General features: G+C 37.8%; 2 protein-coding genes across 2 annotated transcripts; one reads left to right on the forward strand and one right to left on the reverse strand.

The window, feature by feature from the left end:
• Positions 1-2489: 2489 nt before the first annotated feature.
• LOC110195097 (olfactory receptor 52A1-like) lies at positions 2490-3436 on the forward strand. Its single transcript, XM_020967743.1, is given in 2 exon segments — positions 2490-3288; positions 3291-3436. Coding segments are annotated over 2 exon segments (945 nt in total).
• Positions 3437-11236: 7800 nt separating this feature from the next.
• On the reverse strand, positions 11237-12187 carry LOC110195095 (olfactory receptor 52A1-like). Its single transcript, XM_020967742.2, has one exon. The coding sequence runs from the start codon at positions 12185-12187 to the stop codon at positions 11237-11239; it is 951 nt and encodes a 316-aa protein (XP_020823401.2).
• Between the last annotated feature and the right edge of the window lie 200 nt (positions 12188-12387).

Consider the following 12387-nt stretch of genomic DNA (forward strand, 5'->3'; position numbering starts at 1 on the left):
AGCTGGAAATAGTGTCAAATATTGGGAGTTTCAGCATAAAAAATTTCAAACCACTCTCTTTGGAGTACAGGCTATAGAGGAAATTTAAAGATTCATGACCAATTGTACATTCTGATTCCAATGGAAAGACAGAAGGAGGAACTGACAGTCTTACTGATATTCGGGGCCGGTATCAGTCTTTTCCCCTCATATAAGAAGATTTTTATTTTCATGCCCAGCACCTAGCTCTCTGCTTCTCTAGTGCTTAGCATAGTGTATTATACATAGTAGGCACTTAATAAATGTTTCTTCATTGATTTATTGAGTGACTTTATTGGTCCTGGTGCCTGGTTAGTTCCTTGTCCATCAAAACACTTGAAAATGCGCTGGATTTGGATTCAGATCTCCTGAGTTGAAATCCCTCTGCTCTGAAACTTACTTGCTGTGTCACCTTAGGAAAGTGGCTTGACCTCTCCAGACAGCTCTGTACTCATCTGCAAAGGGAGAGGTCTTTACTAAATGGACTATGAGGTCCTTTATCCCTAAAAACCTATGATCCTGACATTTTATGACTCTCAATCTTTCTTCTGCCACTATCACCATGACTGGATTCCTGATTCAACTATCCTTTCTTCCTTACCTTTATTTTGCCTATTAAACCATGCTTCAGTGAAGAGCACATATTTTCAGGGTTTCTTCCCAAATACCTAGAGTTGGACTTATTCTATGTAGCTCAGGTAAAGTTATTTTTCATTTCTTAATCAATCCTATTTCCTTAAGAAACCACTGGCTGAGACTAGTCTAATTCTCTATGGATGCCTGAAGGAGACTGGTAGCCCTCATCTTATAGTACAATATTGTGATGTATGAATCTCCCCTACAACCCTCTGGACTGAATGTATACATCCCGTGTTCATTCTCAGTGATTGAGGAAGTTTGCCTATTAATTGTCAACACTTGTTGATCCACCTCTATTCTCACATAAATACTTACTATTTATTGTCCTACCTTGTGAGGGAGATGGATGTTGGAAACTCTCAACAAAGATACACTTGTATTGTTCCTTTAACACAGGAAAATAATTACCTGACACCCATGTCACCTCATGACAGCTGATTCTTTCATTGAAACATAATAATATCAATGAACTTTCACATTTCATTTTTTCAGGTGGTTTCATTTTGCCTTATTGGAAAAACCACTCTTTTTCAAATGGACATTGAAAAAAAAAGGTAAATTTAGCCTTAGTTTAAAGGGAAAATTCTTAACCATTAGTGCTATTAAGTAGAATAAGCAGCCATTGGAGTGGGCTCTCCTTCACTGGAGGCTTTCTTGTAAAAGAAAAACATGGATGGACATTTGTTGAGTATGTTGTGGATAATATTCTTACTCATTGGTGGGTTAGATGAGATGGTCTTGGAGGTCTGTGTCAACACTAATATTTCCGTGTGTCTTTGCAGGTAGGCATCATCATTTGTATGTACTTGCCTGAATTTCATCAACCTATTCAACAGCCTGTTCCACACTGCCTTCTATTTCAAAGTCTTTCATCACTGCTCCCATTTGTTGAAATTCAATTTATTGTTTTTAATATCATGACATCATGCATAGAATGCTGGATTTGGGGTCAGGAAACCTTGAATTCAAATTCCACATCTTACAATTACTAGGTAGTTATATGACCATGAGTAAGTCACTTAAGGTATCTAAATGTCAGTTTTTTACATGTGTAGAAGATGGGTTATAATCCTTCTACTACCAAAGTCACAGGGTTATTGTGAAGTTAAAATTAAATAATATACATGTAGTGCTTTACAAGCTTTAAGGTGTTATATGTAAGTTATTATTATTGGTACTGAATTATAGAAGGATGGGCAATGTATGCATATTGAAGAGAAAAAAGAATTGAGATGTATGTGAAGAATAACTTACCAATAAATAGAGGTATCCATAAATAGAATGGTCACTAGAGACAGTGAACTCCCTAACAGTTGAAATCTTCAAATGATGAATGACTTATGGAAGATACTGTACAAAGGAATTCTGTCTAGGTGTGGAGTAGATTGTATGGCATCTAAGACCTCTTTCAACTTTAAGACCATGAAAATCAGAGGAAAAGGAGAAAAGCTGACATTCCAGAGTCTTTGTGTTTATTTCCACATTAGGCCCTAACGTCCTCCCAGGTAAGTGTCCCCCAACCAATTCATATCCCTTCTGATTGTCTTCAAACATAGTTCAGAGAAGAGGGATTTGTGGAATTCTATTGTTTTTGCTCTTCAGCTACTGCTGCCACAGATACCTTAGACACGAGAGTAATGGTAGATGTGTCAGACCAGGATCCCGTCTCCAGTCCCCAGGACACCCTCTGAGAGTGAGTTGATGATAAAAGCAATCATCTTGCCCATCTTCCATCCCAGCTGTCACCCAGAGCACACTGCTGATCCCCTGGAACATCGCCCTCTCTAAGCAGGCTTCAGAAATTATACTGAGTATACTCATTGCTAGTCATCATGGGAATCTCTAATAACTCATTTCTGGACCCAACAACAGTGACTCTGGTTGGAATCCCTGGACTTGCACATCTACACTTCTGGATTGGATTCCCTTTTTGTATCCTTTGCATAGCAGCCCTGCTGGGGAATTTCCTCCTATTGACCATCATCTCAAGGGAGCGCAGCCTTCACCAGCCTATGTATATCTTCCTGGCTATGCTAACTGCAACTGTCCTGGGCCTATGTGCTGCCATAGCCCCCAAGATGCTGGCTATCTTCTGGTTCACTGCATGCAACATGGCCTTCCATGCCTGCCTCACTCAGCTATTCTTCATTCATACTTTACAAGGGATGGAGTCAGGCATCTTGCTGGCCATGGCCTTTAACCACTATGTGGCAATTTGTGATCCTCTTAGGCATTCAGTCATCCTCACACCAACCATCCTAAGTCGAATGATATTGACAGTGGTAGTAAGAGCTGTTGTATTGGTTGGCTTATTGCCCATCCTGATTAGACGTTTGCACTTCCATACCACTATCACAGCCCACTCTTACTGTGAGCACATGGCTGTGGTCAAGTTGGTGGCTGGGAATGCCCAGATAAATAAGTCCTTTGGATTGTTTGTTGCATTTGCTATCCTGGGTTTTGACATGGTTTTTGTCCTTGTTTCCTACACCCTAATCATCTGGACAGTTTTTCACCTACCTCAGAAGGAGGCACGATTGAAAGCACTCAACATCTGCATAGCCCACATCTTTGTCTTCCTTGAATTCTATGCCTTGGCTTTCTTCTCTTTTTTTAGCCATTGTTTTGGCCGTGTGTTCCTTTTGCCCACATTCTTCTGTCTACTCTCTATCTCCTTGTGCCTCCTGCTCTCAACCCCATTGTTTACAGAGTGAAAACCAAGGAAATCCATGTCAAGGTGATAAGAATATTCACTCCAAACAACAGTTTCCTGCACTGAATTAACACCCCCAACCATTAACGTGGAGATGTCTTTTTAATTTATGATAATATATTGCATATGCCAAGTGCAACTCTCTTCAAAGTACAGCTATGAAACATAATTTAGACAGTGGTCAAAGACACCATTATGATGATTTTTAGTCCTGATTATTCCTGATGTCTTATTTCCTCCCTACTAAAAATATGAGACTAAAATATTCCTTAAAAAATTGCACTCTATAGCAGAGCCATCAGAAGAATAATGGTTTTAAAAGGAAGAAGTTTTTAGATTGGGGTAGGAAGCCAAGCTACAAGTAAGATATGAGCATTAGATTTAGAGGAAGGGATTAAGGAAGAGCCTGGGTTCTCTTAGGCCTTAGGGAATTAATTACCCATAGAATTTGGTGTGGCAATAAGAAGATACCAATGTGATAAATAAGGGCAGTACCAGCAATGATGACTTTATTAAAACCAATGAGGAAAATGGGATGTTTATAAACCTCCAAAAGGGAAAACTTATAGAGAACATAATTGTCTCCAAATATCCAAAGAGCTGCCTTTTGGGAAAAAAAGGTGAACTTTTTCTACTTGGCCTCTGAAGGCATTATCTTGGAAGATATTTAGATATTGTCAAGAGATTTTTACTTTATATGTCAATCAATTAATAATGTTTTTTTCTTTTTCTTTTCTTTCTTTTTTTTTTTTTAGTATCTCCTATGTACTAGGCACAGGAGATGGAAAAATAAAAAGGAAGGAATTCCTGAGCTCAATGAATGTAATTATATTCAATAGGTAGTATTGAAAGTTGTGTTGACTCAGTGACCCATTTTTCTCAGTCCTGCTTGTCAGTGTTGGGGGAGCTTCTGTTGGAGAAGGTGACACCTAGTCTGTAGTTTTTGCATTACCTGATCTTTGTCATACACCCCTACTTGTGATGTTTGTACCCCTACCTGCAAATTGGCATATACTTGCTATCTTGAAGAGGAAATGAGACACAACCTCTTTTGTTGATATTAACCTATTTTAATTGTCTTTATCTCATTCCAAAATATACTAATAAAAGTTGGTCCCATCGTGAAGCCATTGCTGATATCCAGTAATCAGTACATCAGCATATTGCTGCCTTGACATATTTACAATAAACTTCTATTAAACATGTTTTCACATTAGCCAAATTGTAAAGAAGAATTAAAACCAATAGGAGAAACCACAAGAAAGAAGAAACAAAACAAAAGGGAAAAAAAGAGCAAATAGTATGCTTCAATCTGCATTCAGACTCCATAGTTCTTTCTCTGGATGTGGATAGCATTTTCCATCATGAGACTTTTGGAGATGTCTTAGATCCTTGCATTGCTGAGAAGAGCTAAGTCTATCAAAGTTAGTCACTGCACAACATGGCTATTTCTGTGTACAAAGTTCTCCTATTTCTGTTCACTCAACACCAGTCTATACAAGTCGTTCCAGGTTATTCTAAAGTCTGCTTGCTCATCGTTTCTTATGGCACAATGGTATCCCATTACATTCATATACTCCAACTTGTTCAGCCATTCCCACCCCTGTTTTCCATCTCTCCCATTTACTGTTCTTTTTCATTTTCATTCCCTCTGAGTCCTTTTCTTCTGTTTTTTATCCTCTCTTCTCTACTTTCCATTTTTCCAGGAATTTCTTGTTCTCAGTGTCTTGATTTTCTGATTTCAATACTTAAAAATACCACCAACCAACTTGGGGATAGAAGACCTAGGAGGGAAGTTCCAAGTGGAGTGGTAAATTGATGTTTGGAATGCTTCCAAATACCATTCAACATGTAGTCCACAAATACAAGGTAGTAGCCAACTCTTTGCTCCCTTTCAAAGATGATTAAGATGTATGATACTTGAGAGAGAAACTCTCACCCCATATTCAGTGATTAAGGATAGGTGTGAGCCATACCTTAATGAGCTAAGATTTAGACATAAAATAAAGTAGATAGAATGGTCAAAGCATTTTATTATTGTTTGTTATTAATATAATTATTTCAACTGTGTCACATTTTTGTAGAGGATCTATGATAAGGAATATTGGTTTCTAAAGGAAAATTATGGGGAAGGAACACATAAGAGAAGTAATACATCAATCAGACTAAGAGGAATAAAAATGGTAACCAAAATATCCTGGTCCTGTACACACTGTGGCCTCCCGATAAACCTCTAGTTATTTACTGCTTGATTGTTTCTATGACAACAAAGAAAATAAGACAATGCTATACATAAGAACATTTTTATTCATGAATATTGAAATAATTTACTGTATTCAAATGAACCAGGAAAAAAATGGGAAACCTAAAAGTCTGAAAAATAGATTACTTGTAGAAAATAATTTTAGTCTCCAAGTCTTCAAAAGGCTATCACGTATAAGGGTGGGATTTACACAGTTTGACTTCTACCTAGCTTAAAGGTTTGAAGTAAGAATAATAGATATAAGTTGTAAAAATCATATTTGGGCTTTATAGATCATTCAATAAATTAATCATTAAGAATCCCTTATCTTCTGCCAGACATGACATACCCAAAGACAAAATTAAAAGAGTCTCTTTTCAGAGTGTACTTACATTCAACGGGCAGAAACAGCATGAATATTAGTAGCATACACAAAATACATAAGAGGTAAATATAAGGTGGCAGTTTGGTGGGGAAAGTACAGTAACAGCTGAAAAATTAGATAAGAATTAACATGGAATGTGGTGCTTGAGCTGAGCTTTAGAAGGGAACAAAAAATTCTAAGTCCTGGAAGTGAGGAAGAATTGAAATTCAATAAGGGCAGCCATTCCAAAATTCTAGAGATAAGAAATGCAGGGTCATGTGTGAGGAACAGCAAGAAGTCCAATTTGAATACATGGAAAACTGACAAACAAGTGTTGATCAATCTCCTTCTTCTGGATACTCTCTTCTTCCCAGGTGTTAGGGATCAACTATCTCCTGGTACTCGTAACTGTTTCAAAGTTCCATTCCCTCTTGCTGGAACACCATCCTCATCAATTCAATTCAACAAATACTTATTAAATACTTACTATGTTGAAAGCACAGTGCTAAGGTCTGGTGATACAAATAAGGAAAAAGACTGTCCTTGTGCTCAAGGCGAAGAGGGAGCTCTGTTAGAGTAGCCTTTGTGGATATACTTTTGATAGGTGCAACATGAGGAAAACATAGTTGGCCCAAAAGAGAACAGGGGAAGGTGAGATTAGATTGTATTTAGTAATTTGAATTATACTTTAAATGATCCTTAGTTGCTGACACCTGGAAAGGTCTCAATTTTTTTTTTGTTTCAGTAGCATTTTGTTTTTTCCCACAATTACATATCAAGAAAAAATTTAGTTCTCATTTTTATAAGATTTTGAGCTCCAAATTTTCTCCTCTGTCACATGAGAAATTTTCCTTCCATCCCCTCCAGTCTTCTGAAAATGGTAGGCAGTTTGATATACTCTATATATATGCTATCATGTAAAACATAGTTCCACATTCATCACAGCTGTGAAAGAAGAAATAGATTAGATGGGGGAAAAAAGGCATGGGAAAGAATAAAGTAAGTGAATGGAATCATTTGTGCATGAGGAAAATTTGACTTTCACAAAGAGAAAGGTCGCTCCTCCTGACTAGGGTGAGTCAGTGAGTCAATAAACGTTAATGAAGTACCTACTATGTTCCAGGCATTGTGCTAAGTCCTGGGAATACATACATATATATATATATATATATATATATATATATATATATATTACATATATATACATACATACACACACACACACACACACACATATATATATATACACATACACATACACACACACACACACACACACACATATATATATATATACACACACACATATATATATATACACACACACATACATATACATATACATATACATATACATATATATACATATATATGTGTATATATATATATATATGTGTGTGTGTATATATATATAATATGTGTGTATATATAATATATATATACATATATATATACATATATATATATAATGTGTGTATATATATATTTGTATTTATATAGTCAGAAGGTAGTCCCTGTCCTCAAGGAACTCACAATCTATTGAGAGTGAAGGAGGAAGTAGTGGTAGATAGCATCTGGGTATTATGAGATAATAAGGGGAGAAGAGGGAGCTCTTGGCAAATGTCTTCATTTTTTCAGTGAAATATTGGACAAGGTTCTCAGGTGACAGTGAGTCAGGGGAGCCATGAAAGTTTTAAAATGGGATGAAAGGTCTGGAAACCAGTATAGTTAGCAGAATAGTGAGCTAATTAAGGGTTATAAAAAGATTTCCTAGCAGCAGTGAGGACCCAGCTGAGGTACTGTTACATATATTTGTGGTGAACCAAATCATCACAGTTTCATGAATTTCTTCAGCTTTGGTCAGCATGTGTGTGAGGGAAGTTAGTGGATCATTAGAGTGATACAAAGCTAAAGATTAGAAGGACAAGGTCAACAATATGACAAAAAGAAGAGGATAATGTAGAGTAGAAATGGCTAATCATGGGGTCTGGTGTGTGTATGTATATGTATGTATATATACATATGTGTCTATGTATATATGTATATGTAAGTGTATATGGACATACATGCATATAAATATACATGCATATTATATAATCTTCTAATATAAAGGAAGGAGTTGGGGAGGACAGAAAGATTATTAACCAATACTGAACTTATTTAGAAAGGAAGTAGATTGTTTTGGAGATCTACAGACAGCAGCTATTAGGATGTTCATTTGGTGGAAGACATGGACTGAGTAACCCCAAAGGAAGTGATATCATTGAGATATGGTGGGAGTGGGAAAACCTAGAAGTAGCAATGGGGAGCAAGAAGCATTCTAACTTCCTCACCTTGATTAGAGAGTTGGGGGAATGAGTTAAAGTTCATCTAATGCAAGAAGGTATAGACAGAGAGACTGTGTAATAAGGGTGTAGCCAGTTCTCAGTGAGAATCAGAAGATGGAAGTAGTTGTAAATAAAAAGTTTTAAGATGGAAGAAAGTGTACTGCTTATGGAGCAGGCATTCCAAAGAGCATAGTGGAAGGGGGTAACTAATTTTGAAGTGGGACAAGGTAGGAGGTATATTGAGGTAAGTGGGAATAAAGAATCCAGCAATGGGGGATGAATAATGGGGTTTAAGTAATGATCTATTTTGATTCAGGATCACAGGACGAGGGAGAATATGACCAGGGAAATCATGTTAATCATTAAGAGAAAAAGATGTCAAGAGAGCTGTGACCTGAAGTTCTAGTCCTTTCAAAGCCTTGGGCAAATAAGGCAAGGGGGCAAGAACTTGTACCAGAAAGAATGGTGATATTTTCCTTCCCCCAGGGCTGGAGACCAAATTTAAAACCTGATCGAATAACACCCACTCTCCTATCTTAAACATCAGGAAAATAAAAGATTTGAATGGCCTTTCACTATTTCCCAGAGAAGACTGGAGAAAATGTAAAAGACACAAGTGGCTACTGTGAGAGAATAGTGGCTGGAATGGCTTCCCCTCCTTGAACCAAACAGCAGGAGACTAAAAAGGTTCTTCTCTTCAGAAGTATACTAAACACCAGGTAGAATGTGTGAGGAGCTATGATTGGTACTCTCTCCTTTTACCACAGCTTCCAAAGATAGTTGTGATGAAATGGGCAGGAGACTCAGGGAAAGTTGGTAGGAAATAAGGGCATGATGGTATGATGCCCTTCTTTCTTCCTCTCTCAAGAAGCTGGAGACCAGACAGCCGATACAGAGAATAAGATATGGTGCCACAGATTTACAAAAATATTTACAGCAGAACTTTTCATAGTAGAAAATAAAATGTAAAGACAGTGGGTACCCATTGAATATGGAATGGGTGAACAAATTGTGGTATAGAAAGTTGTACTAAAATAGTATTTAATTTGATCTGATTTAAATATTATGTGTGTGTGTGAGTGTGTGTTATTCTGAACTTAAGAAATAAAACAAATATTTCCATAAAATAGTAGAATAGGAAAAAAAGATGATTGTACATGAAACTTCAAATCTATTATGTAGAGCTTGCTATTCCTTTTAAATATATAATAAAGTTTTCACATAACTTCCTTTTATTTTCCTTTTTTTTCTTCCCTCTGTTCCCCTGCCCCATGGTGGTTGCTGTTACAAACAAGTGTGTGTGTGTGTGTGTGTGTGTGTGTGTGTCACTGATTTTGCAGTTGTCCTGCTTCCTACCATAAGTGTTCCAGTTCACTCATCTTTTAAGTCTATGTTTACCTCACACTTAATGACAATATTGGTGAATACATCTAGTCCGTAGTCTCTCTTGAATGCACTGAAAGTTTCCAGTTCCTCATAGAATTATTTGTAAAGTTTCTTCACAAAATGACAGATAAGATATTATTACAAGAAATATATTGCTCCTCACCCTCTGTCTCTTTTGGGTTTTTTTTTTTTGTTTGCTTTGTTTTTGTTTTTTTTAAGCAATTGGGGTTAAGTGAGTTGCCCAGGGTCACACCTCTAGTAACCGTGTCACGTGTTTAGTCTGAGGCTGGGTTTGGACTCAGATACTCCTGACTTCAGAGCCAGTGCTCTATCTAGTATGCTACCTGGCTGCCCTGCCTCTGTCTCTTTTGTATTTTTTGTAGTTTATATCGTACATCCTCATATATTAAACAAACAAATTTCATTACTCCATATGGAGAAATTTATCATAGAATGACTATTACAACTGTAAAGACAAACTGAAAGCCAAAATTGCCCTTCTCACACATTTGATTTGGCTTTTAAGGATACCATCATGTTATCTGAAGTCTCTGTGGAAAAGCCTAGTGAAATAGTTCTCATACATCTATCAAACTTTTCCCCTCTCTAATTTGCTAACTATCCCATTTATTAATCATTTCACAAAGTTTCTTTCTGTCTTATGATCTTCTGATCTCAAGGTTTCAGAATAATTTTTCACATGTCTGGTCTTGAGATTAAGAGAATGTTGAAAGAAATAACAGAAATGCATTATTGAAAAGAGTACTCTTATCAACTACAGTCTCCTCTTTATTAAGAATCTAAACAAAATAAAAGTGAAATATATAGCAGCTGTGCCAGGCTTGGAAATCTGTTATATAACATCATAAATCTAGAGCTAAAGGGACCTCAGAGGTCATCTCTTCTAATTTCCCCATTTCATGGATGAGGAAATTGAAATCCTAAAATTTTACATGACTAGACTAAAGTCATACAGGTAGTAGACAACATAATTGACATTTTCCAGGCAAAGCAATGAAGTTTGACTCTCAATATGTATACTTTTGTGCTGTACAATGCCATTATCAGTCTGTCCTTCTAGCCATGAATATTATAATATCCTAGAACCACAGTGTTGGGGAAAGTCCAGAAATAATTTAGCTCAATCTCTGCCAGATACAGCAGCTCTTTAATTGTCCCTGACAGCTGATCTTTTGCTAAAGGTCTATGCCTGGTCCCTTAATATTCATGAACTGTTCACCTAGGTGAAAGAATGATCTGGCCTTAGCCTTTCACTTTTCAATGGTCATGCCTCTAGTTTCTGCAATAACTTCCAGAGGGGATATAGACACTAGTCCTCTCATATTTCAGAGTTCTAATTTATGTTTTCATCTGTTCCTGTAGTACTCCAATCCCCTCACTACATCATGGAGCAGCCACGTCCACTAGGGAAGCATAAAATTAATACGAAGAGCATATGGATGGTCAACCAGCCAGGAAATCTCAATTACGGGCCTAATCCTAGGAGGGAAATTATCCTTCCCATGGCCATGGAGGGAAATGTTAACTCACTTGATAGAGCAATACTTTGGGACAAATATTCTTACCACTCGGACTCGGATCTCCTTAGTTTTCACACCATAGACAATGGGATTAAGTGCTGGAGGCACAAGGAGGTAGATGGTAGACAAAAGGATGTGCACATATGGTGCTACGTGGCCAAATCGGTGGCTAAAGAAAGAGAAGAAGGCAAGAACATAGAATTCAAGGAAAACAAAAATGTGGGCTGTACAAGTATTGAATGCTTTGATCCTTGCCTCTTTCTGAGGAAGGCAGAATATAGCTTGGAGAATCAGGGTGTAAGATACAAGGACAAAGACCATATCAAAGCCCAAGATAGAAAAAGCCACAAATAGACCAAAGGCCTTATTTATCCAGATATCTACAGCAGCCAGCTTGACCACAGCCATGTGCTCACAGTATGAATGAGCTACAGTAGTGGAATGGAAGAAGTGCAAGCGTTTGAGCAGGACAGGCACCACACTCACCAAAATTACAGCCCTGGCTGCTACCACCCCAACCAGCTGACCCAAAACAGATGGTGTGAGGATAGCTGAGTGACGGAGGGGGTTACAGATGGCCACATAGCGATCAAAGGCCATGGCTAACAGGATACCTGATTCCATGCCCTGGAGGGCATGAATAAAGAAAAGCTGTGTAAGACAAGCATCAAAAGTCATGGTGCAAGCACTGAACCAGAATATGGCAAGCATCTTGGGGGCTATGGAAGCACAGAGACCCAGGTCATTGGCAGCTAACACAGCCAAAAAGACATACATAGGTTGATGGAGGCTGCGTTCTGAGGGAATAATTATCAACAAGAGCACATTGCCCAGCAGAGCTACCATGCACAAGGCACAAAAGGGGAACCCAATCCAGAACTGCACGTGCTGCAAACCAGGGATCCCAATCAGGGTTACCATTGGAGGGTCTAGAGATGAGGTGTTGGGCATCTCCATGATGACTAAAGATTTCTGTCCTCACTAAGACTTCTCAGGTTTGTCCAGAGAGAAGAGACTGCTGGTATGATGACTTGTTTTGGAATGACTAATCTTACTGCTCTCACCATCCCACAGGAAGCTCAGTGTTGTAGATTGGAACTTGGGCTGACAGAGAACACTGTCTGTGAGCAGAAGGCCAAGGTCAACAACAGTATTAG

This window comes from Phascolarctos cinereus, unplaced genomic scaffold (assembly GCF_003287225.1).
Source record: "Phascolarctos cinereus isolate Bilbo 61053 unplaced genomic scaffold, phaCin_HiC Scaffold_726;HRSCAF=1367, whole genome shotgun sequence".
In the NCBI taxonomy this organism is placed as follows: domain Eukaryota; kingdom Metazoa; phylum Chordata; class Mammalia; order Diprotodontia; family Phascolarctidae; genus Phascolarctos; species Phascolarctos cinereus.